At 41.3% G+C, this 27352-nt stretch overlaps 1 protein-coding gene across 16 annotated transcripts in view; it reads left to right on the top strand.

Moving 5' to 3' along the window:
- Macf1 (microtubule actin crosslinking factor 1) overlaps positions 1 to 27352 on the top strand; it is a 337047-nt gene that overhangs the window by 157457 nt on the left and 152238 nt on the right. For all 16 annotated transcript variants that reach the window (XM_075946025.1, XM_075946018.1, XM_075946019.1 and 13 more), the window contains 12 exons: positions 16725 to 16891; positions 18650 to 18762; positions 18862 to 18968; positions 19586 to 19705; positions 19856 to 19951; positions 20505 to 20632; positions 20709 to 20802; positions 20983 to 21137; positions 21735 to 22008; positions 23271 to 23399; positions 24399 to 24476; positions 25486 to 25647. In XM_075946025.1, coding sequence (XP_075802140.1) covers positions 16725 to 16891; positions 18650 to 18762; positions 18862 to 18968; positions 19586 to 19705; positions 19856 to 19951; positions 20505 to 20632; positions 20709 to 20802; positions 20983 to 21137; positions 21735 to 22008; positions 23271 to 23399; positions 24399 to 24476; positions 25486 to 25647 — 1623 coding nt within the window. The remainder of the gene's footprint in view (positions 1 to 16724; positions 16892 to 18649; positions 18763 to 18861; positions 18969 to 19585; positions 19706 to 19855; positions 19952 to 20504; positions 20633 to 20708; positions 20803 to 20982; positions 21138 to 21734; positions 22009 to 23270; positions 23400 to 24398; positions 24477 to 25485; positions 25648 to 27352) is intronic.

Genomic DNA, 27352 nt, shown 5'->3' with positions numbered 1-27352 from the left:
GCATATGGAGTTCAGACTTTCAGGAATTTTCCTTCTATTCCGTGGGTTCCATTCACTGAACTCAAGCCATCTGGCTTGGCAGTATGCATCTTTAACCACTGAGTTGTCTCACTATCCCAGCATAATATTTTTATAATAGTCTTTGTGTAGATAATGCTCTCATTTCTTGTTGTGGGTATCAGTACTGGTGTTTGGGTTTATGCGGGTTCGTGAAATGAATACTCAATGACACCTTGAGAATTAACTTAACCTTTGTGGCCACAGGGGTTCCCAGTCTCGGTGGACTGAAAAGCACTTTCCCTTAGTTCATGGAGTTTTTATTTTTCTCTATATTTACACTTTAGCCAGTAGATTTCCATATCCCAAAACAGCCTGAATGAAGCTTCCAAAAATATAATACCAAGTGTAAATACCTGATTCATGAGGTACCACAGTTTTGCATAGGCTCTGTATTCTTGGGAAACTCTTAGACAAGATTCACATAGAGCAACAAAAGGTATCTGTAACACAAAGGATGAATTAGGGCTGGGTGCTAACTACGCCAGGTATGGTCCAGAGAGGGCTATGGCTGGTGGGGGTGGGTGGGGTTGCTTGCTGTCTCTCTGGCACCAGGCCAACAGGACACTGCCACAATTTATCTCTTTAAAAAATTTTTTATTGTCAGCTGGGCTGTGGTGGCACACGCCTTTAATCCCAGCACTTGGGAGGCAAAAGCAGGTGGATCTCTGTGAGTTCAAGACCAGCCTGTTCTACAAGAGCTAATTCCAGGATAGGCTCCAAAGCTACAGAGAAATCCTGTCTCAAAAAAAAAAAAAAAACAAAAAAACAAAAAAGATTTGTTGTCTTTTTTCTTATAATATATCTTGATTGTATTATTTTACCTCCCCAACTTCTCCAGATTTCCTCCCCACAACTTCATGTTCTTTCTCTCTTAGTGGAAAGAAAAAAACAAATGAAAAAGACAAAACAACCACCACCCTCCCATATACACACAAAAAAGTAGATTCCATTTGGTGCTGACCAGCTGCTCCCCAGCATGGGACCTGCGCTGGAGTGTGGTTGATGTATATGCCCTGAAAAATGATCTTTCCTCTCTCGCTGACATAACTGCGCATAGCTTCTTTTGGTTAAGGGTAGGACTTTCTGTTCGCTTCCCCTTCTCTATGCTAGGGTTTTGTCTGGCTTGAACTTTGTGGATTCTTTTTTCTTCTATATATACTTATTAGATTCTTGTCAAGATTACAGTATATACATATATATTGTAATATCTTGTTACTATATGTGATTATATGTAGAAACACACAAAGTAGCGCTGTTAGATGTTAGGAGATCACAAAATGGTCATTTTATCCAGCCTTTGCCATTGGTGTTGATGAAGGAGAACGCTGATGTTTGTGTACATGTAGATGAGAGATGGTGGTTTTTGTTGAAATAGAGGCTAGGTCCAGATTAAAACTTGCTAGTACTGATGAGATTGGTAGTATCAATATCTTTACAGGGAGACTTACAGTTCCTAAAATACTTTTGACACATTTTAAAAATATGTGTTAAGTGGTTGGAGTTCTTTCATTTCAACCTGTGTTTTTAGTTATGAAAATTCTGAGGGCTCAGAAGCATATGCGATCCTTATGTGTAGTCACTTTACAATGAGACAGAGGCTAATATTTTGTTCTTTATACTTCGGAGACTTTTTCCCTCTTCTTTTTCTTTAAAGAAACAAAACCCTTCAGATACAGCCAATTTTCTTGTTCCTTTTGCCCATGGTAAATTCTCTTCTGAAGTTGACATATCATTCCTTAAATGCTTTTGTGTCTTTACAGCAGATTTGGGGTCATAAACAATATGTGCTAATATTTGTATGTTTTATATTTTCAATGTGTCCATTCCGGCCTTTTATATGTAAGGCCCATGCTCTATTACCAAGCTAAATACCCAGCCCTTTTTTGGGGGGAGGGGGGTTGTCAGTGATGGTGAAGGGTGGCCTGGCTTGTTCATCTGAACTGATTGCCAGAGTGTGACATGAGTAGTACTCCTCACAGCTGTGCCTCACATACGTTGTTCGTAGATTATTACTTAATTATATAAACAAACTGCTCATTGTTGCAGTGAACTGTCTGTATGTGGCCCTCCATTAATGGAAGGAGTCTGGGAATAGACCCCTCGGCTGCAGTTTCTAGATTGTATGTGGAGCCAGAGGAGAGCTTTATGGAGTTGCTTCTCTTCCACATTTGTGTGGGAGGGGTTTCAGTGATCAGACTTAGGTGGATTACCTTACTCAGCACATCTCTTAACCTGCTGAGCTATCTCACCAACCCTTCTTTCCTTTTTCTTGCTTATAGCTTGTCTACAAATTGCTCTCGAAACTACTGTGTGACTTACAATACTTGTTAGGTAATATAATTATTTGGCGTATTGCATGTTTCTTGTTTGTTGGTTTGCTTTTGATCCCTGCACTAGGAGTAAGCTTAGCACTGCCAATGGTGCCTTCCTTGTCTTTGCATGTCATAGAATAGGCACTCAATGAATATTCATTAAGTGGATGGATTGTTTTATGAATTTGATCATCTAAAAGCTGTGAAGGTAGGTTAACCAGAAAAATGGGCTATGATGGCTGTTTTTTTATTAGCACGCTCAAGTGAGGAAGCTGAATAGAGTGGCCAGCTGGCCTCTTTGGGCCACGTGCCTTTATAGCAATAACAGAACTCCTTTTCTCTAGGTTTGTTCATGCCTATTTTGTGGTGTTGAGAACTTTTAGTTTTCTCTCTCCCAGCCTCCCTCCAGAGAAGGTCTCTTGTGGCCCAGACTCTTATTGAGCTTGTGATCCTCCTGCCTCCACCTCTCCAGTGCTTAGGGTTATAAGTATATACCACCATGCTGACTGATTGCCCCTCCTCCTCTTTGAGGCATGTGTTTTATGTGCTTTATGATGCTCAGCACTTGGGGTATGATGATGTCATTCATGTTCATAGAGTGAATGAATAGATGTGCTCCTTAACTCTGATTATCTCTCAAGTAGAACTATGGGTAATAAATGGCTAATTACAAAAAGCCAAAGGAAAAGACTTTTATTATAAGTAGCATAGGCTGTACCAGGAGAAGGTCCATGGAGAGGTTAGTCCTGTGGTCAGAGTTAACTTAGTAAAACAGCGGAAGCAGCCTCCTCTAAGAACAAAACACAAGTTTCTAAACTTTGGATCTTGGTTTCCTTAGAATCTAGTCAAAGGAAAAAAAGTGTACTGGGATCTCTGTGGGAGCTAGGGATGGCTCCTAATGTTTAGCTCCAGACATAAATGGGAATAAAAGGAATTGCTATAGATCAGATGGGATTGTCTACATTGGATAGGTAAGGAATCTAAATCACTGAGTAAATTAGTTAAGCCACTTAGCTTAGGTGGGGTTTGAACCTAGTTCAACCTCACTGAAACTTCTGTTCCTGTCTTGACCAGTTTTTCTCTGTAGCAGAAGAAAATGATACAGCGGATATATGCAGACATTTAGAAAAGAGTAGGCCCACAGAAGCAAATATAAGTTCCATAAGCTCCCAGAGAAACCCCACAGCACTGATGGTTATAATTAAGCTGCCTCTTGTTCCAGGTTGATCTGTTTCAGCGAATTGTTTGCGTATTTGTAACTGATGACAGTCAAGTTTATACCTTGCTGCATGCAGCTTAATAGTTCCATTATTTCTGTTTTCGTCATTGGATTTGTAAAGGTTTGGTGACTGCATTAACAACTTGGTTGTATTGTCATGGTTTTTGTTGGGGAACTGATTTACTAAATCTGTTTTCCATGCTCTTTCTTGCTGTGTTTCATGTTGTCCATAAGATGGCGCTGCAGCTTTGTTTTCATCTTTAGCAACAGACTTAGGGGAGAGGCTCCTGCTGAAGTAGGTGGGGCAGCCTCAGGAGCGCTACATAGGAGCAGGGGCTTGAGGGTTTCTTTCATCTTTCTGTCCAGGAAGGTTCATTTTAGGTCTTCAGGGAAGGTGGGTAGGGCTATGCTGATAAAAGTTTTTAGTGCTTACACAGAGCTGGCATGGCAGAGAATTCCTTGAGCCCAGGGGTTCAATGCTAGCCAGAACAACATAGGAAAACCCCATTACATTTATCACACACACGCACTGGGGATGTGTGGCTCCATGTGGTGTGCTCGTCTCTCATGTACAAGGCCACAGAGCTGGCAAGGCAGAGAATTCCTTGAGCCAAGGGGTTCAACACTAGCCAGGACAATATAACAAAACCCCATTACATTTAACACACAGGGAGGGTGTGGCTCAGTGGTGGTGCACTTGCCTCTGGCATATACAAGGCCCTCTGATTCGCAGCACTGTGGAAACAGAAAAGGGTAAAAGTTACAACAGAGAAGAAACATACATAGCTCTTTTCTCCATTCCATTCAGAGACAACCTTTGGGTTGTAGTGCGTTCTCACTTGTTAGACAGTGTGCTGAAAACACGGGGGCAGTGGAACCCTGCAGATAGCACAGGGTGTGGTCTGTGCCGCTCACTTAAATGTAATTCAGACTTCATTCCATTTCAGTTGAGTGAAAATCACCTGAGTCTTAGTCCCGCCGCCACTACTCCTCCAACTGGCAGCAGGTGCTAGATTTCTTTGTTGCTCAACTGCAGAGTCCAGTTGCTGGTTTAGAACTGTGGGGGTATCTTCTTGTTTCATACGGCTGAGAGCCGATTTCCCTCCCTCTAGTGATTAGAATGGAGCTGAAATGAAAGGTCTCTTTTATGCTTTAGGTATTTTTTGAGACAGGGTCTCACTCAGTAACCCAGGCTAGCTTCAGACTTGCTTTGAAATCTTTCTGTTTTAGCCTCCCAAGTGCTGAGATTACCGATATAAACCATTTTGCCTAGTTAAAATGAAGTCTTAGAAGGATTGTGCCTGGTGTTGTCACTTATTTAAACTTGGACAAGTTAATCAGCTTTCTTAAACCTGGATTTCTTTACTTACAAAATTGGGCTTCACATGGTTGATGCGAGAAACAGGATAATGCGCACGCATGCGCGCGCACACACCTTTACAGTATTTGGTACATACATAGTGTTTAAAATATGGTAGTGTCATATTTTGGTAAAAGCAGCATTGATGATTACTAATGAACAATTGTTAAATGCTGTTGGTGACCTGGCTTTTTATATTTTATTAGCAAGTGATCACCCGTCCATCGAGCTTTAACATACTATACTCATAAATCGATTTCCAGGTTTTTCATCCATATGTTAATGGCCATCAAAATTAATGGATATTTTTCTTTCTTTCTTTGGAAATGGCCATATATGCCACAGGAGATTAGATTGTCCATGCCCCTTTTCCTTTTCTTAATGGAAGGAGTCAGCTCCAGTATTTCTTAGGTTAAAATATGATTATGTATATTTTACTTGCTATTCTCCTTTGGACATCTTGGAGCAGTGATTAAAACGTATTTCATTTTGGAGTTTGGGAGCCATAATTGCAGCTTCTCCGGTCTCATCTTCCCTTTCCCTTGCTGGTTAGTACCAGCTGAGCTGATTTGCTTCCCCCCCCCCTTTGATATTGTTCTCCTCCTCCTTCCTCCAGGGTACCTCTATTCCTTTCCCCTCCCTTTTCCATTTACTCTTACGCTCTCCCCTCCTCCTCCCTCTCCTTGGTTTCTAGCTCCTTTTTGCGTTCTGTTTGTGTTACTGAGGGCAGTGCTCCAATTACCTCATATTTAGAGAGAGGAAGCAGCAGCCAATCCGGTTTCTGTCTGCTTTTAGGTCAAGTGATTTCTGAACTGCAGTGAGATGCTTTGAAATTTGTCTTGTTGCAGCTCTGAGCCTGTAAGATGGCTGTCTGAATCGAGCGGCTGGAAGAGACAGAGAGAGGCGAGAGGCGGGGAGGGAGGAGAAAGAATAGGAGGGATTGCCGGCATAGTGCTTTTTTTTTTTTTTTAAATGTGCATCAAATCCGATGAAGCCTACATTGGAATTTCTCTGGGATCCAAGGACTGATTTAACTGCATTTTTTTCTGAGATTGGGAGAGGAAAGAAATGGGAAATTCACTGGGCTGTGTTAAGGAGCCGAAAGAGTCCATAGCTGTTCCTGAGAAGGCTCCCATATCTCCCAAGAAGAGGGTTCGGTTCAAAAGGAAGTGGAGAGGGAAGAAAACCCCTATTCTAGAAGCACCTCACAAAGAGAAGCCTTTGGAAGTCACTGGAGTCATTGAAGAGACTAAAACCCTAACCAAGTTCACAGCGAGTCTCCCAAAGGAGCACGGAGTGGGAGGGGCAGAGCATCCCCCATCAGACATTTTGTTGCTTGGAGACTCAGCTCCCAACTCAGGGGTGGGCGATCAAGGGATGATTGTGCAGGTAAAGGAGAGATTCCAGGCAGAGATCCAAACTGCTCACCTTCTGTTGGAAGCTGAGTCATCGGTTGTTGGAGGGGTCTGGGGTTCCCTGGAAAAGGGTATGACAGTCATTGCTCACCTGCTTGATAACCCGGCGGAAAGGAACTGTGAGAAGTCTGTGAGCCAACTGGTGGAATTTCCGAGGACAGCATCCTGCAGCAGCAGGGCTGTGCTGCTGCCTTTGCAAGGAGAGACTGCAGTGGAACAGGGAAGCACGCTGCTTGGATTTCAGAGCGGTACTTTGCCTGGGACAGACTACCCCTCTGACACAGGAGATCAAGACCAACTTTCAGAGGGATGGAGTGTAGGGGGAAGAACCAAGAATGTTCTGAGTGCCCCTCCCACAGGTTCTTGGATTGCTAAGTATTCTATTGCTTCATCAATACAATCAGTGGACCCTATTCACATAGAAGATACCCACGTGGGTGAAGTGTCCCTCCGGGGTCCTATATTGCCTGCTTCCCAGAGTGATTTATCTGTCGGTGGCATCACCGCGAGCATTTTGCCATCTTCCTCTGGCTATGGCAGTGATGGGCTGCCCCTCCATGGGATCCGGCCTGAAGATACAGAACCTGAAAAGACCTCCACACCCTTCTCAGAAGAGGATGGTACCTTGTCTTTGGAGGCAAGCCATACTGATGGTGGGGTCTGGAGGAGGTGGGTGGTATATTTGGGGGTCTTTTGGATCCCTGCCTCTCAGACATATTAAAATAGAGTGGGGTAAACAGGGTCTTGGTGCGTCTTAAACTTCGCACTGCATGGGGGATTGCTAGGGTTTGGCAAGCAGAATCTATTTGAGGTCTGTCCCTTGATGCTTAAAACCAAGTCTTGTTAGCTCTGGGGAATCCCAGGTTTTATATTTCCATGTAGTAGAATTGCTGAAGCTATCTGGTAGGATTATCTTTCAAGGTGCAGTGCTAGATATTCCACATACTTAGGCAGAGGTGTTGTTTTGTTTATCCCCTTTAAGAAGTTGTGATGTAGCATAAAGGGAAGCCTAGCTTAGTTCCTAAGATTGATATGGGGGCTTAAGGGATCCTGAAGGCTTGGGAGCAAGGCAGTTGTCTTCAGGGTGCTTGCTTGTCTCTCTGGAGAGTGGTATTCTTAGTAGAGCTAATGTAGTTTCTTCCCTGTGAGGTTATGTCTTAATGATCGCACTTGTTGTGTGTTTGTACAGGAGAAGAGGAATGAGATTGGGGCAGTTTGAAATTTCAAAACTACAAAGTTCACTTTGTGATTGAACTTGTTTAGGGCTTTAACATGCCTTGTTTGGCAATGGTAATATTTCTAGGGCTCAAAAATCACGTGAGAATTCAGAAAACTGGAAACCAAGGTACGGTCACAGAGCAATTCTGGGTAGCATACAGTATAGCATGTAGATCATCCATGGTTGAACATTTATTGGTGTATTGGCCTCTGCAGCATATGAAACACAAGCTCTAGAGATGCAGACATTTTTGTGTGTGTGGCTAAGCTGTTGACTATGAACTGACATATGTAACCTAAGAAATAACTCTAAGAAATAACTTCGTAGGTTAAATGTGAAGTTCCTTCAGAATGAAAATCTTTAAAGCCACAGGGCATGAAACCTGCGTCGTCTCTATGTGGTAATGTGTCTTCAGGGACCTTGTCCCTTATTTGCCAACTATCCACAGGCCTACAGGGCAGCAACAGCTAGGAAGAGAGGGGGCAGCATGTTCTGACTACGTGGGTATTTGTGAATGTGGGGCGGGACTCCTGGGCAAGCATCTGTCTCGAGGACAAGCTCCCACGGTAGAGTGGGAGCATGAGGCCAGCACGATCGGAGGAGCAGCTGTGGCTGGTCACACACCTTTTGGCTCTGTACTGTTGCTTTATTGTGTTTTGTTTCTAATGTGTTAGAGTAATAATACATCTCAGAGAATAATGTGAGTTACAGAGTAGCATCTGTCTGCATAAACTTGTTCTGCCTCATGCTGTTTGGCTCAGGTGTGCTCATGGAGCTTTAGTGACACAACCTTATACCATGAGTATGTTGCTTTTCAGAAATGGAACTGTATGCCCATTCTTGCCAAGTGCATATTGTGGCCAGTGTACAGTTGGAACTTCTGTTATCAGGAACTAGTGAGAATAGAAGCAGGCGGTAAAGGGCAGCCGACAAGCATGGCTTTCAGAGCACTGAGAAGACTGGATTTGAAGCTGAAGGGAGAGCAGCTGTGCTCTGAGGTCAGACAAGGCCTTGTGTCCCTTCCTTTCTTCCAGGACTCTCTTCCTGTCTGCCTTCAGTGTCTAGAACATTGGGCTCATTTAAACAAGGAAAACGGTTGGAAAATCCCTTCATCTTCCCATCTTAGCTCCTGCCGCCAGTGCCTTGCCCATACAGTTAGTGGATCCCAGTGCACAAGGAAGTGAGCTTCATATGTCCTTCCACACCCCTCAGAACCCCTACAGTTTGGAGGGGGTTAGCTATATAAGATCCGGGGCCTTTTTCAATCCTTTCCCCACTTCTCCTCTTTAATCATAGGGGAGTTGTTTTATTCACCTTGGTTTTATATTGCAAGAAAAAAAGCAAAACTCAACTAGACATGATATTACTGGGAAAATGTAGACGATAGTTTTGATTAGTATTTTCTAAGCTTTTCTTTTTAAATATTTACTTAATTAAATACTGGGCGAGGTAGCTCGTACATACTCAGCCCTGGGAGATAAAGGCGGAGGAGCAGCAGTATTTCATGGCTCTCAGCCTCGTGGTGAATTCTAACCCAGCCAGGGGCCTGCTATGTGAGACTGCCATCTCAAAAAACAGATCAAGCAAAAAGTTAATTAAAAACATATAGAATTATTACTTTGGACCTACAATAGTGATATTATCTTAAGAAACATTTGAAGACGATTACTGAAGTGTTTATGGAGAAAATAATATATATCTTTTAATAGTAATAATTAAAGTCAGTTGGGCAGTGTGGATGAAACAACTGCTCTGAGCTAATAATGGTGAAACTAGGTGCTGGATGTACAGCAGCTTTTACTGTTACCTTTTAGTATGTATTTGAAATTTTACATTTTCTAGTGATGCTTTGTTTGTGATCTAACAAATAAAACTTGCCTGAAAATCAGAGTGCTGAGTGAGCCACTAGTTAGCCATAGAGGCCAAGCAGTAGTGGTGCACACCTTTAATCCCAGCACTTGGGAGACCGTGGCAGACTGATTTCTGTGAGTTCAAGGCCATCCTGGGCAACAGAAGATCAATCCAGTCTAAAAGAGAAACAGAACCAGGCAGTGGTGGCTCACACCTTTAATCCCAGTACTTGGAAGACACATATCTTTAATCCCAGCCCTAGGGAGTAGAGACAGGAAGGAATATGGCTGGGCGGAAAGAGGAATATAAGGAATATCGTGCAGTCAAGTTTCATTGAGATAGTATGCTGTCTGAAGCTGTCAGTCTGAGCTGCAGTCAGTCTGAGGTTGCAGTCTATGCAGTCAGTCCGAGGAGACAGTCTAAGGACAGGATACCCCTTTCTAGTGGTTGGCTGCTCTGCTTCTCTGATCCTTCAGCTTTCACCACCTCATAGCTGACTCCGAGTTTTTATTATTAAGACCAATTAGAATTTGTGCTACAACATTTCATATGGTAGATTAAGGAAAATGAAGCATAACAGTAGTGATAAAATTATTATATTATATAATGCATATACTAAAAGAGGGCTACAGTTTGGAATGTTTGACATGTCCAGCTGAAGTGGTTACAAGTGTGGAATGGATTAGCTGGTTTTGAATCCCAGCCCTGCAGTTTACAGTATACCTTGTGAATCTGTGTATTATGGGTCATCATAGCATGCACTTGGTAGGGCTGTTAATAGGAGTTAAATGAGTTGAAAGCAAAGTTCAGTGCATATTAGCAATTAATATCATTTTAAAAGTTTTACAAATAGCATGAAAAGGAAAATTCCCTTGTATAAAAATGAGAACCTCTCAGGAACAAGCAGTTCACGCGCACATACACACAGATGCCTCATACACATAAGAAGACTCACTGCTGAGTCACATGATGTCATTTTACACTATTCATGGCAGAAAAGCCTTAAAAATGCCTATTGCAGGAGGATTTAGCCTCTGGGGAAAAATATAAATTTGTACCATAATTTAGAATAAAAATGCACACACCCTATATGACCTTAGCCTTTCATTCTTGTTACCTTCTCTTACAAAGTTCTGAATTAGAACTCTGTAGACCTTCCACTGACCTCTCCCAAGATACACAGCTGCTAGGAAGTTCCCCTGCTTGGATGTTTATAATAAGCTCTGCGCTGACCCTCCCTTACTTGTTCTTAAATGAAAGTTTTCAGGGTGTGATAGCTTCTTTCTAATCGTTTGAGGTCAGCTGGGAATTTCTGTGTACCATAATCAAGCACCCTTGTACTCAGAGCATCTGGTCCTTTAGTTCCCTGAGGCTGATACGGAGTTTCAAGTCTAGCTCCTCAGCCGAGCGTTCCAGTGCTCCATAATCTAATTTCTGCCCAACATTCTTTCCTTTCTTTTCCCATTTCAACTTTCCCGTCTTAACACATCAACCCCTTATTTACCCCACCTCTTGGGTATGTGTCAGGTCTCACTACGTAGCCTAGATTGGCCTCAAAAGATAATTTTATCTCAGTGTTTAGTTTGGAATTCTCTTTTCCTTTCCATTTTTCAGTTCTGTAACATCCTTTAAGGATGAATCTCAGTCATGCTCATTTAAGAAATTTTATTGATCTTTGCAAAGCACAGTAAATTTCCATCCTCCTGAGACTCTCTTTGGGGTGCTATTATTATTGCTGCTTATTAGGCATAGATAATAGATAACTTTTAGATAACTGTTAGATATGACAAAGCTGAGATGAACTTTTCAGCTCTAGGTAGCTGCTGTAAGCAAAACTTATTACTGTTTTTGAGTTTTTATAGTTTTGTTATGGCCTCCCAATGAAGTTATAGCCAGCTCATTACCAAAAAACAAAAACAGACAAGATTAACTGAATAAATCTATGTCACCATGTACTAGTTCAATCTTTACTAATTTGGGTAGAGATCAAGTGACATAATCCATTTAAAGAAAGAAGAGACAAACAAGCCAAGGAGATCTAGTTATTCTCCTTGGGAATATAGCCTTCTAACTTGAAGTGTTGGGTGTAACTATATATAAACCTTAGTACTGAAAATGTTTTTCAAAGGACAGAGAGATGCTTCAGTGCATGAAAAAGGTACTTGCGGTCCAGCTGAGTTCGACTTTTGGAACCTGCATGATGAAAACAGAGAACCAGCTCCTCCAAGCTGTACTATACTGATAAACACACATGCTCTCCAACAGACACACACACAGAGACACAAGCACACACCAAACAAACAAATAAATAGAGAAATAAAGAAATTGAAATGTTTTTAAGAGGTTGGATGGATGACTTGGTGAGTAAAGGTCTTCCTGCGCAAGACTGCAGGCCAGGGCTTGGATCCCCAGTATCCATAAAAAGTCAGGAGAGTGGCTATTACGGCTGAATTGCTGAGTTCTAAATTCAATGAGAGACCCTATTTAAAAACAAACAAACAAACAAAAAAACAAAAAAAAAACACAAGGTGAGCAGTGGTAGAGGAAGAAGACACAAAGTTGATTTCTAACCTTTGCCTGTGTGTACATGCATGCATGAATGCACACACACACACACACACACACACACACACACACACACACCTAAATGAATTTTGTAGATAACTCAGTAAGTGCTTGTCTTGCTAACACAAGGATCCTCAGAACTCATATATAAAAATCCAGGCATGATAGCTTGTAATCACAGTGCTGGAGAAGTAAAAACAGCCAGCCAGTGAGTTTCAGGACTGTAATAGATCCTGTTATGTCCCCTTTTCTCCCTGACAGGCCTTCTCTATGTAGACCAGGCTGGCCTGGAACTCTCTGTAGACCAGGCTGGCCTGGAACTCAAGCCCTGCCTCTCAAATTCTGGGATTAACGTGCGCCACCACAGTCCAGCTGATCCAGTCTTTAAAGACAAAACAAACAAAAAGGTGTGTGAAAACTGAGGAACAATAGCTGAGTTGTCTTCTGGCCTGCACACGCACCTCGTGTGTGTGTGTGTGTGTGTGTGTGTGTGTGTGTGTGTGTGTGTGTGTAGATCAGAGGACAACTTGGAGGAGTAATTTCTGGCCATATACTCTATGGGTCCCGAGAGAATTTAACTCAGGTTGTCAGGCTTGGTGACAAGTGCCCTTTGCCTACTGAGCCATTTTGCCAGCCCCACATTAATGCTTTTTTAGTTATTTATATTAGTTATAAAGCACCCATAGCCTAGTGGTCATCAATCCAGTATGAAACAGCTAGATTCTTGTGGTTTGGAATCAAATTTCTGGAAACCCAGACTCAGAAAAACATGGCTGGCTGTATTACAAAAATATTAAAAGAGAGATGTAGGTGATATTTCTAGAAAATTGCTCATCAAGTAGTTTTTCTTATTAAAAAAAAGATACTGGTAGCAAAGATAGCATTTGAATAGTATTTTTAATATAATTATAAAAATTCTAAATCAATTATACAGTATAACTTTAATATTGTTTTTCATTTTTTCTGTGGAGGTGGCATGGACATAAGTAGAAAATGTGTGTGTGTGTGTGTGCGCGCACATGTGCATGCAGGTGTGCACATGAGTCTAGAGTTCAGAGGTTTATAGCATGGAGCATCTTCCTCAGTTTCATTCTAACTTGGCTTTTGGTTTCTTACTGAACCTGCAGCTTACCTATTGCCTAGTCTAGCTGGCCGGTGAGGTCTAAGGGTCTGCCTATCACACTTCCACACGTGACTTTTCTGTAAATGCTGGGGATATTTGTATGTTGTTACACTTTACAACAGAGCCCTCTCCCCAGCCCACCACTTAATTAATTAAATCTATGTCTCGGTGTGGGTAGCGTTGTTTCTCTCTCTCTTATTTCCACTCATCCGTCGTTGTTTGGGAAAGCAATTGGGGAAGCTTTAATTTATTGAGGTGTAGCATATCTTAATGGAATTCTTAGAGGACTGACATGTCTCATTTTGTGTTTCCTCTTTCTTCACTTGGTTGGCATCTGCTTACTGAAACAGCACAGGCATTGTCTCTGAGCCCTTCATTAACATTGCTGGTTGGGGTTACTTGTTTACCTCTGTCTCAACTTACTTTTTCTGTAAATTATTTTCCTGACTGAGTTGCTTAAACCCAAATCTGAAATTATGCTTTTATTTTGAGCTTTGAAAACATATGTTTTCTTGAGCTGATAACAGAGTGAATAGACAACATGTGACTTGTTTTCCTCTCCATACTACTTGGCATAGGGTTAGGATGTTGGTAAATGCTTATGGAATTATTAGCAAATATTACATTTGTGGGAATGCTTTGGAGAAGTAATTAACTTAACCTTGGGTGGTGTGTGATGGGAAGAAGTTCTAGCAGATCCGTGTAGTCTCTGGCATGATATTAAGGCTCTCTTCTTTCTCCTCGGCCAGGGGAGGAAACCGATGAAAGCCGGGTCTCTGTATCCCTAGTGCAGACCCTAGTGACGGTACGCATACCACATGAGAGTATCACAAGAAAAGGTGGATAAAAACCAAACTTAACTACTGAGATGCTTGCAATGATAATCACATTTTTCACAACCCAGTTTACAGTCTAGAAAGGTTGCAATCCAAGCCTGGTACTGTTTTCTTCCCCTAAGGAACCAAACATTGTCTCATCAAACCTGTGTTGAAAATCTGAAGCAAAGGTCTTCACTGAAATAATTTCAATGCAGGGACTGGAGAAATCACCTTAGTAGTTAAGAGCACTGGCTGCCCTTTAAGGGACCCAAGTTCAGTTCCAGGGGCTCCATTGTCTTCTTAAGGCACTGCATGAGTATGGTGTATAATCCATGCTGGCAAAACTTATGTACATATAACAGATAATGCAATGTGCATATAGGCATTGTGGCCGAAACTAGGATTGGCAGGTAGGGGATGTCATTAGAGAGACGGTTGTGCTTATTTTGGTTAAATAATTAGAATTTAGGTTTTGGTAAAAAACCCTAATGCTCAGAATTTGTTTTGTTAATTCTTTCCCTGTTTCATTTCACCAAATCTATTTTCTGATCCTTCTTAATATGTACATGAAGCAGCTGCAATGAAAGTGATGGGTATATGTCAGTGTCTAGTGACAATTCTCCATTACAGTAGGAATGGAGAAATATTGAAGGGGATGGAAATAGAGCTGACTTTAGAGAGAGACTGTTTATACTGAGAAGGGGATGGAAGTAGAACCGACTTTAGAGAGAGACTGTTTATACTGATCCCGTAGGGTGCTGGCTGTTGGGTTGAGTGTACTGAGTCCTCACTTTGCAACTTCATGGCTTTCTCTATCAAACTTGGAATTGATTGAATTTTATAGCATAGTTTCACGTGGTTTCTATTTATAAGGATTGATGGATCTGAATTAATTTACAAAATGAATTTTAACTGTAAAATTGTTGAGTATCTTCAGCAATCATTTAGCTTTATAGTATGTATGTATGTATGTATGTGAAACAATAATTTGAAAGTTGTCAGGTAAATACAGAGTCAGCAGAGAGGTGGTGAGTGATAAAAAGATTTGTAGAATCATCTTATTATTAGGCATTATCAAAGTGCACTAGCCTGAATTTCCTTTTGTATGAATATACCTGTCAAGGGCAAAACTCTGTACCCATGAGTTTGCTGCTAATTCTGCCATTTCATTTCACTTTGACACGTAAGTGGCTTCCTGGGCTCTATGCAAACTATCTATACTATTCTTGCAGTCTGCCTTCAAACATTTTGGCAGTATTTAGAAGTCTGCAGGGTTTGGTTGTTTTTTTGTTTTGGTGTGTGTGTGTGTGTGTGTGTGTGTGTGTGTGTGTTTTCTTAAATAAAGTATTGAACTTTCTGGCCCCAATTTTCCTGATTTTAAAATGATACAAGTGCCCTTACTCAAAACAGGGTTATATCCCAGTTTGATTTATGTATTTAATTTGAAATTGTATTATCACTGTAATTTTAAAATGTATTTAATACATTAACTTACCAAGCCTCTTAATTTAACCTGGACCACTTTAGACTACACAGAACTTTTTTTTTTGTTTTTTTGGTTTTTCGATACAGGGTTTCTCTGTGGCTTTGGAGCCTGTCCTGGAACTGTAGACCAGGCTGGTCTCAAACTCGCAGAGATCCACCTGCCTCTGCCTCCCGAGTGCTGGGATTAAAGGTGTGCGCCACCATCGCCCTGCCACAGAACATTTTTTTGCCCATAGTTGAGTAAAATTATCTAGCACAATGCAAAGCCTCTTATAATAATAAAATATTTCATAACTGGTATAACTTACTGAACATGATTTTGCTGAACATATAAAACAGTACTTGACAGTAACTACACTCTTTTTAGTTTTTTGAGACAGAATTTCTCTGTAGCTTTGGAGCCAGTCCTGAAACTCACTCTGTAGACCAGGCTGGCCTCGAGCTCACAGAGATCCTCCTGCCTCTGCTTCCCAGTGGGATTAAAAGTGTGTGTTACCACTGGCTGGCCAACAGTAAGTACAGTCTTAAACTATTATAAAAATTTAAAATCCAGAATAAGTTGAGAACCTAATGGATGGATGCTCTGTTATAATCTCATTTATTTTGAGTTAAATATGTAAAATTTAGTATAAGACACTTAGAGGTTTCTTATTGTCTGCTATATGTATATATGTTTATTGTCCACATATACATACAGGCAAACCAACAATGCCTGTAAAATAAAAATAAATACATTATTTAAAAAAGGATTTGATTCAAAACTGACATCCTGCATAAAAGTGCTGTTGTGTTCTCCATAGTATACTTTCAGATGAAAATATCCAATTCTGAATATTCTCTCCATTTTTGATTGTTAGTGATAATTTGATTGATAATGACCAACCAGCCTTTACTGATTTGATAGGTTTTGGGTGTTTTGTTTTTTGTTGCTTTGTTTTTCTTGTTTGTTTGGTTGATGGGTTTGGTTTTTTGGGACAAGGTTTCCCTTTGAAGTCTTGGCTGTTTTGGAACTCATTCTGTAGACCAGGCTGGCTTCAAACTCAGAGATCCAATTGCCTCTACCTCCCAAGTGCTGGGATTAAAGACATGTGCCCCCAGCACCAGGCCGGTTTGGGTAGTTTTAATTTGTGTTTCTCTGACCACCAGAGAGGTTAAATATCTGTTGGAGTTGTCATTTACAGTGTTGCTAGCTAGTCTTGGGTCTCTCTTCCTTTATTAGTCATAATATAGAGAAAAGAGAAAGACAACAGACTTTATTGTATTTGAAGGAGTTATTCCATGTCCTATGTGTTTGCAGATATCTGATATCTACATTAGTGGGGAATCAGGGGATATGTCAGCCAAGGAGAAACTACTCTTGTGGACTCAGAAAGTAACAGCTGGTTACACAGGAATCAAATGCACCAACTTTTCTTCCTGCTGGAGCGATGGGAAAATGTTCAATGCACTGATTCACAGATACAGGTACGTACAGTGGAATCTCACTGCTCTTAGAAGGAATTCTTCCCATCCCATTTGTAATGAGCTGCCACACCATCTTCCCCTTCCAACAAGGATTAGACTCTAAGTCATTACTCTGTTTTGAAAAGCAGTCTTTATTGAGCCCTACTGTTCTAAGCATTGGCCAAAGCAGTGAACTAGTCAGTGTTCCTGCTTTCAGGGAGCTGACTGTCCGCTGAGGAGAATAGGCAATAAACAGAGAACTGGGTGTTGTCATATAGTGGCAGGCACCGTGGAAGAACGTAATTATAGGGTTGTGGTAATTTGAACAGAGATGGCCAGAGATAGATGAGGGTCTCAAAAGTGAGCCATGCAGGCTCTGGGGTCAGAGCATCCCAAGTAGGTGAAAGAACAAGTATACAGGGCCTCAAGAGGGACCAGACCAAAGTAAGGAGAGGCAGGTAACTTGGTATGACATGAGGAAGGAAGATAGGAATTTTAACCACACACACAAAAAAAATAATAATTTGAGGTCTGGGTGGTCATACACATGTATCAATTTTCACTGTGTACTAGTTTATGAATTTGTGTAAGCTTGGAATTGGGTAGCATTAAGTGCCTGGTGTGCAATTAAAAGTAGGTTCAGGATTGGTGTCTTTCTGTCTCCTACTTTCTCTCTAGTTCACTCAGTGTTTTCTAACCAGCTCTAAGACTCTCTTCAAGGTTTAGATTGGCCACACAGCAAATGCAAAGGACTTTTTTCTTTGGATATCTGAGGGCAAATGATCAAATTCTCTCACTATATGCTTTTCCAAATCAGTCTCTTTATTGTTCTGCTTCTATTCTAATTCTCCTGTACTATTTCTAACCTTCTTCTCTTCTAGACTAAAAACTCGTCTCTTTACAGGAACGTTAAAGTGATTAAAAAAAAAAAATTACAAGAGTTAGTCTCATTGGTAGAAAGCACATCCCTAGGGTAAGCAATATGGAGCTAAGCCTCTTCCATAGCAACCCAAAGTTCCAAGGTTACTGGAGTAAGATCATGACCAGATTGGGGAGGGGGGCACAGTTCCCGGTGACAAACTTTGAAACATAGTTCTGTTGTTAGCAGACTGGCAAGCGAAGACTTGGCATGCTTTTCTTAGGATGCTTTGTGTAGCAACCTAGGTTGGACATTTGCCACTCTGACTTTGTGCATAACTATAAAATTTTAAACTTATGATCTATTTACAGAAAGCCTTTAGTCTAGTTTGAACTTGCTCTGAGGTAAAAGTGAGCTAATTGTGTGCAGTTAGTCTAAGCTAAAAGGAACAAAGTAGGCTTTTAAGTGTCTACAGTCTTCATGGGACAAATAGATCTAGTTATGAAGCATGTCCCAGTATATATTCTATGTATAAAGATTATACAGATAAATTAAGAGTCATCTTCCTGATCACCCACAGATATGTGTGCCCCCCATAAGATTGAGATGTAATCATGAGATTACATATACATATCACATGAGATTACATACTACAATGCAGGTATTGGGGAGACACCAAGATGTTTTAGCAAAAGCAAGCAAAAAAGAGCTGATGGTCCTTCAGATATTGCCTTGACAAGATTAACCCCCAGCAGAGTCAGCCCTCTGCTTGGTTGACACTTGAATTATCGACTGCCATATACTGTATATTCTCATGGCCTCTGACAGTTTTCAGTCCTGAGAACTGTTAGGTCCTCCTTGTGTGAGCTCATGTGCTGGATAGACCGTGGTTTTTCACGTGCCGTGGTGAACCTTTACAGACCCGATCTGGTAGATATGGAGAGAGTGCAAATCCAGAGTAACCGGGAGAACCTGGAACAAGCTTTTGAAGTAGCTGAGAGACTCGGGGTCACCCGATTGCTGGATGCAGAAGGTGAGAGTTACTGAAATTTAAGTACATTTAACATGTTTTCATAATCCCTTCTCCTGGTAAGTTCCTCATTCTGACCAAGACATTCTATCTTTCTCTCAGATGTGGATGTACCATCTCCAGATGAAAAGTCTGTAATCACTTACGTGTCTTCAATTTATGATGCCTTCCCCAAAGTCCCTGAGGGTGGAGAAGGGATCAGTGCTACGGTAAAAGAATATTTTCCTAAAATACCTTGTTTCATTGAAGTAGAGTGCCTTCATTAGATAGTGCTACTTAAATTATTTTGCATTTACAAAGACCCACCTGAGTCTACATTATCTCTATCATAATGGACACTGTCCTTAAGAATGAGCCTTGGTATTGCTAATTTTATGCCATCTAACGTAGACCATTTGATGTTAAATGCCAGCAAAGAATGCTATTTCCATCCCCAGCCTTAATTCAAGATGACATGGTGTTTTCTTGGCTACTGATACACTTTTGAATAGGCAACATGGCTGAGCTCTAGGCTAGCCTTGAACTCATGGTCCTGCTGCCTCAACCCCCGAGTGGAGCAGTTACAATGTGAAGAATCACCATGTCTGACAAATATTGTTGATCTTAATTTTAGTAGCTTGGTTCATAGTCTTTCTACGTGTCAAGATATTGAATGACATCTTTGGGTTCCTCGGGGAGCTTTGAAACTGAAAGTTTGAGTATTAAGTTGGACATCTGTCTAGGCAATTAGAAGAGGGTTTTGCATGGCCTGGGGTGGTCTGAGCCACTGTGTCCTTGCTGCTGCTAAGTGCAAATCTGGTCTCCAGTGTCTGCCTTCTGCCCATAGGACGTGGATGCCAGGTGGCAAGAATACCAAAGCCGAGTGGACTCCCTCCTTCCCTGGATCAGACAGCATACGCTCTTGATGTCAGATAAATCTTTCCCCCAGAACCCTGTTGAACTAAAGGTAAAAGCATGGACTTAAGTTGCTTTTTATGAATTCTCTCTGGGAGTAAGCTTCAGGATTTATGCTTCTGGGATGGGGGAGGTGGTGTGAAAAATTGGTCCCTGTTGCTTTAGGTCTATTAATTCATTCATCAAATATTAATATTTGTAGGCACTTTATAACCAATATATACACTTCAAAGAAACAGAAATTCTTGCCAAGGAGAGAGAGAAAGGAAGAATCAAAGAGTTATATAAATTACTAGAGGTAAGGAAGCATATTTCTTGTTAAGACGTGGGGTTTGCCAGTTTGCACTGTTGTTGTTTCCTAATAGATTCCACATGCTCCCCTTTTATCACTACCAAGGGTAGTGATACCCTCGCCAGTCTTGGAACTCTGTGGTAAAGGAATATTATCAACAAACTGTCATTAGTAAAGGAGTCATTGAAAAACAGTATCTCTATTCAGAAATCCTTTTTTCCTTGCTTTTTAGAGTGAAACTGAATCTTTAGAGGGAAACTATAGAGTTGGGTGGATTTAACCTTGCCAGAATCAAGTTCATTTAGAAGACGGATTTCTAGAAATGATAGAAGGGATGGGATGGTTTAGAGCAAGTGGTCTCTGCATGTTAGAGTTTAAATGCAAATGTTTTAGCTCTTAAGTTGTTAGATGCTTTATTCTTTTCCTATATTAGATAGTGTGAAAAACTACTGCTTGACTGGAACAACAACAACAAAAAGCAAGAAGCAAAATGCAAAAACAGATAAAAATAGTCCGGAGGGTAGGGCTGTGGTTGGGCACTGAAAAGTATCTCTTTCAGGTGTGGATTGAATTTGGCAGAATTAAACTGCCTCAAGGCTACCACCCTAATCATGTAGAAGAAGAATGGGGGAAACTCATCATTGAAATGCTAGAGCGAGAGAAATCCCTACGGCCCGCTGTGGAGAGGTGGGTCCAGGTGGCAGACTGGCATTCCTTAGGGCTGCTTTGAGTCTGTACTTCATTATGGTTTTTATTTTTTTAGGCTGGAATTGCTGCTTCAGATTGCAAACAAAATACAGAATGGTGCTTTGAACTGTGAAGAAAAACTGACACTAGCGAAGAATACACTGCAGGCTGTAAGTATTTGCTTCGTCCTACATCTTATGTCACATGCTTTCCACTTTGTACCCAGCTGCTCCAACAGTCAAAGTTAACAGCTGAGGAATCCAGCTGTGTTACTTCCTTTTCCTCCGTTCCCTCCCTCCTAGTGGGTGAGAGCAGTGACATTTTCTCACCCAGACTCTCTTCTGTCACAGGATGCTGCACACCTGGAATCAGGACAGCCAGTCCAGTGTGAGTCAGATGTCATCATGTACATTCAAGAGTGCGAAGGTCTCATCAGGCAGCTGCAGGTGGATCTCCAGATCCTCCGGGATGAGAAGTACTACCAGCTGGAAGAACTGGCCTTTAGGTGAGGAGGAAGGGGCTCATAGGGAGGGCTGAGATAAGAACCAGGTACTGAATCTTTAACTTAAATATCAGAACTCTGTTTCTGGGGCTGCTGCATGCACACCCTCTAAGCAGGACTTTGCCTGGGCTGAGTTTCCCTTTTGGCACACCCATCCTGTTAAGTGTCTATAGTATATTTCTCGGTCACTGTGCCATCTTACTGCATTTCTGTTTCAGAGTGACCTGCAGAGGTATGCTTGCACACTTGACTTTGAATAACTGGGGTCTAGTGAACTCATTTTATAGATGGGGAAACTGAGATCTGCAGAGAGGATAAGCAGTGTTTAAAGTCACACGGCAGTCCAGCATTTATTCTCCTCTGATCTTCAGGAGTCATATAAATATTACATTACTTCCTTCCAATTAACACTTTAGTTTTGCATTTGCCTCGAAAACTCCAAACTAGATGATGTTAAAAATACCACTTTACATTTCTGTAACACTTTTTCAAAACACTTTTCCTGATATGGTCCCATTTTTATTTTTATCATGTGCTTGTTAAATAGATAATGAAGATTTTATTTTAAGCATGTTTTAAGTTTATACTCTTCTTTTCCAGGGTCATGCGTCTGCAGGACGAGCTGGTCACCCTGCGCTTAGAGTGTACAAATCTATACCGGAAAGGCCATTTTACTTCACTTGAATTGGTCCCACCCTCTACCTTAACCACTACACATCTGAAAGCAGAACCCCTGAACAAGACAACTCATTCTTCTACCTCTTGGTTTCGAAAACCTATGACCCGGGCTGAACTTGTATCTATCTCCTCCTCTGAAGATGAAGGCAGTCTTCGATTTGTATATGAACTACTTTCTTGGGTAGAAGAGATGCAGGTGGGTGTATGTCCAGAAAACTGTCTTAAGAGGACCAGGTTGCTTTGTGTTTCTGGTAGAGAAAGCCTTAATAATTGATCCTGTCTGCACCTGAGACCCTTTCTCCTTAAATGTCCCCTTGCCTCTCCACTGTTTAACCCATGCTGACCTGGAAGTCAGTATAGTCTCATTGTCCTTGAACACATGATCTTCCGACCCCAGACTCCTGAGTGCTGGGATTACAGGCATATGCCACCATGCCTGATTCCTTTCTCCTTATATTCTAAATGGACAGGATTTATATAGATTGTCACAGGCTTTTCTGACTTGAAGTTCTTGGTGAGTCCATTACCTTCTGTTAATCATGCCCTAAGTGGTAACTTATGGGAAACTTGTAGTATCTATATATCTCGGTTGTCTTCTGATGGTTCCTTGTTGATAGGAAAGTGCATTCTTCGGTTTTTGTTGTTTTGGTCATACATTTTAAATCTAAGCAAGACTGATATTTATTGCACAAGCCCAATGCTACTAAATTATATTTTAGGTCAGTTATAGCTCAAATTTGACATTGTTCTGTGCCAGGCTATCCCTGTAAACCCAGGACCCAGGAGGCTAAAGCAGGAATTCCAGGCCAGCCTGGGCTATTTTATAGGATTTCCATCTCAAAGAAGAAAAAAAGGAAGGCAGGACAGAAAAAGGGAGAAGGGATCTATTGGCTAGTAGCTGATGCTGTGAATCAAAATATTTTTTTTTGTGGGGGTCTACTCTATTAAATTAAGAGACTCATAATGATTTATTGTTGTTTTGTTTAAGACAGGGTCTCATTACATAGCCCAGGTTGGCCTGAAACTCAGAGATCTGCCTGTCTCTCTGCCTACTGAGTGCTGGTATTAAAGGCATGCACCACAATGTCTTGTAACCCTATAAAGGGGAATGTTGAGCCCCACTTCTGACAAACTCAGGGTTGTTTTCTTATAGGCCACCATTGCTGTAGTTAATGGGGCTTCTTCTGTAGGCTCTTGAGGGTTGATTGTAGTGTATTTTCCTGTACAAAAGCATAGAATGATAGAGACAGTTTAGATGCCCAGTCCTTACACCTTGCCATTTTGTTTATTTAAGTCATGGTCTTATGTAGTCCAGGCTGACCTGGAAATCCTGAACCTTCTGTTCTAAGTGCTGAGATCACAGACATGTGCTCTTACCCCTGGTCATCTCATCCAGATATTGACTGACCACTTTCCTGTCCTTTGCAAGTTATAACACGTATGTGCTTTCTTTCTTAGATGAAGCTGGAACGAGCAGAGTGGGGTAATGATCTGCCTAGTGTGGAGTTGCAGCTGGAAACGCAGCAGCATATCCACACCAGCGTGGAAGAGCTGGGCTCGAGTGTCAAAGAGGCTAGGTTGTACGAGGTAAAAAGCATTCAGAATCTGCATTATGAGAGTTTTGGGGAGGAGCAGGTAGTGGGAGTTTTATTCCACACTGCTGTTTCTGAAAAGGAGGAGGCTCCAAAAAGTAAAGTATATAATGAATAATACTTTATAACTAATTCTGGCTTTATTCAGTGTGTCTCTATTAACCTTTGAGATGACATTGTGAGAAAAGTAGTTTTTTTTTGGTTTGGTTTGGTTTGGTTTGGCTTGGTTTTTTTGAGACAGGGTTTCTCTGTAGCTTTGGATTGGAGCCTGTCCTGGATCTCACTCGGTAGACCAGGCTGGCCTCAAAATCACAGAGATTTGCCTGCCTCTGCCTCCCGAGTGCTGGGTTAAAGGTGTGTGCCACTACTGCCCAGCAAAAAACTGAAAAACTTTTAAAAGTGATGCTGACAGCTGAAGTCAGAATTAATAAAAAGCAGAATCTAAACTCAGGAGTTCTGTCTCCAAAATTCATTTTCTTCTCATTTTGCTGTGAGCCTGCAGTAAAGAGCTGGTGTGAAGAAACTGCTCACTTGGTCAGTCCTGCATTAGTCACGGTTCTGTCTTATTTTTTGAGTGTCTTGGTTTGTTTTCTGGTGGTAATGGACCACACTTAGGGACTCTCTGCCTGCTAGGCAAGTGCTCTACTACTGTGCTCCTATCTTCCTGGTTTTTATTTTGTCACCCCCACCACCTTCAAAGGAGCAGATGTGGAGTTGGGTAGTCATCAGGCGTAGGATTTGCTCAGAAGCCTCTGATTGCTGAAAGTACGTGCAGGGAGGGTACTGGCTAGGTTACCCTGCTGAATTGTCCACTCAGTGCTGCCTCTAGCTATGAAGTCTGGTCTCGCCTAGAAAATTGTTGCTCAGGCCTGTGTTTCCCAGAGCAGTGAGCCCTCACCTCCATACCCACATCTTGTTTACATTGTTGAAGCAATACCACATAGTTTCCCCACTGTTTCTCTAATGTCTTTTCATTTCATTCCTTTTGTGTCAGGGAAAGATGTCCCAGAATTTTCATACCAGCTATGTTGAAACTCTTGGAAAGTTGGAGACACAGTATTGTAAACTGAAGGTGAGTCTTTCTCCCAGACCTTGACTAGTCAACTTCTTCTGCGCTCATGGAGACTTGGGCTCCCTCCAAATAAGACTCCTTCCTAATTCAGAAAGCACATGGTTTGGCCCTGTCTTTGTTTGTTTGTTTGTTTTAGATTATATTTACTGTGCGTAATTATTTATATGGGTTATAATATTCTTTTTGAGGTATTTTCTCTACATAGCCCATGCTGGCCTTTAAACTACTCTTGCCTCAGTGCCCAAAATCCCAGTATTATAGTTTTATTCTGCCACAATGAACTTCCAAATTCTTTTTTTTGTTGTTGTTTTGTTTTTGAGACAAAGTTTCTCTATAACTTTGGTGCCTGTCCTGGAACTAGCTCTTGTAGACCAGGCTGCTCGAACTCACAGAGATCCGCCTGCCTCTGCCTCTGCCTCCTGAGTACTGGGATTAAAAGCATGTACCACCACTGCCCAGCTGAACTTCCAGATTCTTAAAGGTCAGAAACCACTGCTCCGGGAAACTGTAAGCAAGTAAAGCCCATCTTAGCTATGTTCCGCACCAAGACAGTGGTCATCTGTATTTTGAGATACTATAACTAAAAAATTTAGATGATTGAGAGGGAATTCTCTATTTATTGTTTTTTACTCTCATCTATTGTCCATGGTGGAATAAGCCAAGATCACTCTTTATACAACAACACTTACAAAAGTCTCGTGAGTCACATCTTCAGTCTAAGATTGACAAGGACCCTGGAAGTTTTATATCAAACTATGTAAAATGAGTCCATCAAAAAGAATCCAGATTTTTTTTTTTAAAAAAAAGCTAAGGGTGTGTGTGTATGACTTAATGGTAGAGTGTTTCCTTGCATGCCAATGGCCTTAGGTTTAAATACAAGCACTTTAAAACAAAACTAAACAAACTAGACCTAATACATTTCCTGGGTTATTCTTTCCTGACGTCAGTGTGCTATCTTCTCCAGATGCAAAGGCTGGCACTTTAATCTTTTAATTCTTGTTTTTTCCAGGAGACATCTAGCTTCCGAATGAGGCACCTTCAGAGCTTGCACAAGTTTGTCTCCAGAGCTACAGCTGAGCTGATCTGGTTGAATGGGAAGGAGGAAGAAGAGCTAGCCTGTGACTGGAGTGACAGCAACCCTAATATCTCAGCCAAGAAAACCTACTTCTCTGTGAGTGTCACACAGCAGGACCGTCATGCTGAATAGCAGTAGTGAGAGGCAGGGAGCCAGTCTGCAAAGACTGCTGCTCGAGCAGTGGCTCTCAACCTGTGGGGCGTGACCCTTGCAACAACTCTCTCTGAGAATTTTGTATGTTACAATTCATAAGCAAAATTACAGTTATAGGAAGGTTGAGAACCCCTGAGCTGAGGCTATGTGCTGATAGATAGAAACGGAGACTCTGCTCCTTGCGTCTGTTTTGTGAGAAAGATGTGTGGAGGAGAGAGAGCCCTTGAGTGGATTTAGTTAAAAGAGTGTATTTTTAGTTAGATAGAACAGCAGTCTGTATGGTGAGTCATTTAGAAATTTTAATACAGTTTTATGATTAAGATTATAGGGTTTGTAGTGTGACAAACCCAAATTCAAGTTCTTATTTGCCCACTAATTGGCTCTGTGACCTTGGGCAACACATTAATCTCTCTGGGCCTACATAAAAATGAGATAATAACTACTTGAAGGGGTTGTATAAAAGGTTGAGTAAGACTTAATAAGATAATCTAAGCAAAGTGTTTTAAAATGCAGGAGTTAATATTATTTAACTGAGTTGTACTTTTAGATTTCTATAATAATTTGAATTCTTTTTTTTTAAGATTTATTATATATACAACATTCTGCCTGCATGTATGCCCACATGCCGGAAGAGGGCGTCAGATCTCATTACAGATGGTTGTCAGCCACCATGTGGTTGCTGGGAAATGAACTCAGGACCTTTGGAAGAGCAGGCAATGCTCTTAACCACTGAGCCATCTCTCTAGACCCAATAATTTGAATTCTTAGGGACATTTTAGTCTTACTCTCTTAAAATGTAAAATGGTCAGGAAATCTATAATTAACAGAGCAATGCCTTATATTCTCTCTTCCTCCCCTCCTCTTTCTTTCTCTGTCTCTCCCCTCCTCTCTAATCTTTAAAAGAAATCATTCATTTTATGTGTATGGGTATTTTGCTTGTATATATGTCTGTGTACCACATGTGTGAGTTACAGACAGTTGTGAGCCACCATGTGGGTGCTGGAAATTGAACCTGGGTCCTCTGGAAGAACAGTCAGTGCTCTTAACTGCCAAGCCATCTCTCCAGCTCTGCTTTCTATTTTTTATAATGAAGAAGTAGACAAGTAAGTAGGAGCATTTTTTGCTACTTTTAGTATTTCCATACTCAGGATATTAAAACATTTTATAATCCTCTGTGCAAACAGACAGCTATTCTACTAGTACCCACGTTGGTTGGTTTAGTTCCATTGCAGCTACAGTTATATTAAAAATGTGGTCAAGCACTGGTGGCACATGCATTTAATCCCAGCACTCTGGAGGCAGAGACAGGTGGATCTCTGTGAGTTTGAGGCCAGCCTGGTCTGCAGAGTGAGTTCCAGGACAGGCTCCAAAGCTACACAGAGAAAACTCGAACCCCCACCCCTGCACTCCTCCCAAAAGTAAGGATCTTTTGATCAGAGAAGGACACAGGAATCTTCTGAAGCAGTGTGTGTGGAAACTGCGGCGAGGCTGCTAGACATAGACAGTGCTCTGGAGCTTAAAGGAGAAGAGGTTGAATCTGATAATAAGGGTTCACTGAAAAGCCAGTATTTAATTTGTGTCTTGTATTAACAGAATTTTGTTTCAGAGGAGGACATTTTAGCTGAGAGAATGTTTAGCAAAGCTTCCT

The sequence above is a fragment of the Microtus pennsylvanicus genome, chromosome 13, assembly GCF_037038515.1.
Source record: "Microtus pennsylvanicus isolate mMicPen1 chromosome 13, mMicPen1.hap1, whole genome shotgun sequence".
Taxonomy (NCBI): domain Eukaryota; kingdom Metazoa; phylum Chordata; class Mammalia; order Rodentia; family Cricetidae; genus Microtus; species Microtus pennsylvanicus.
This window is presented reverse-complemented; position numbering and strand designations above follow the sequence as displayed.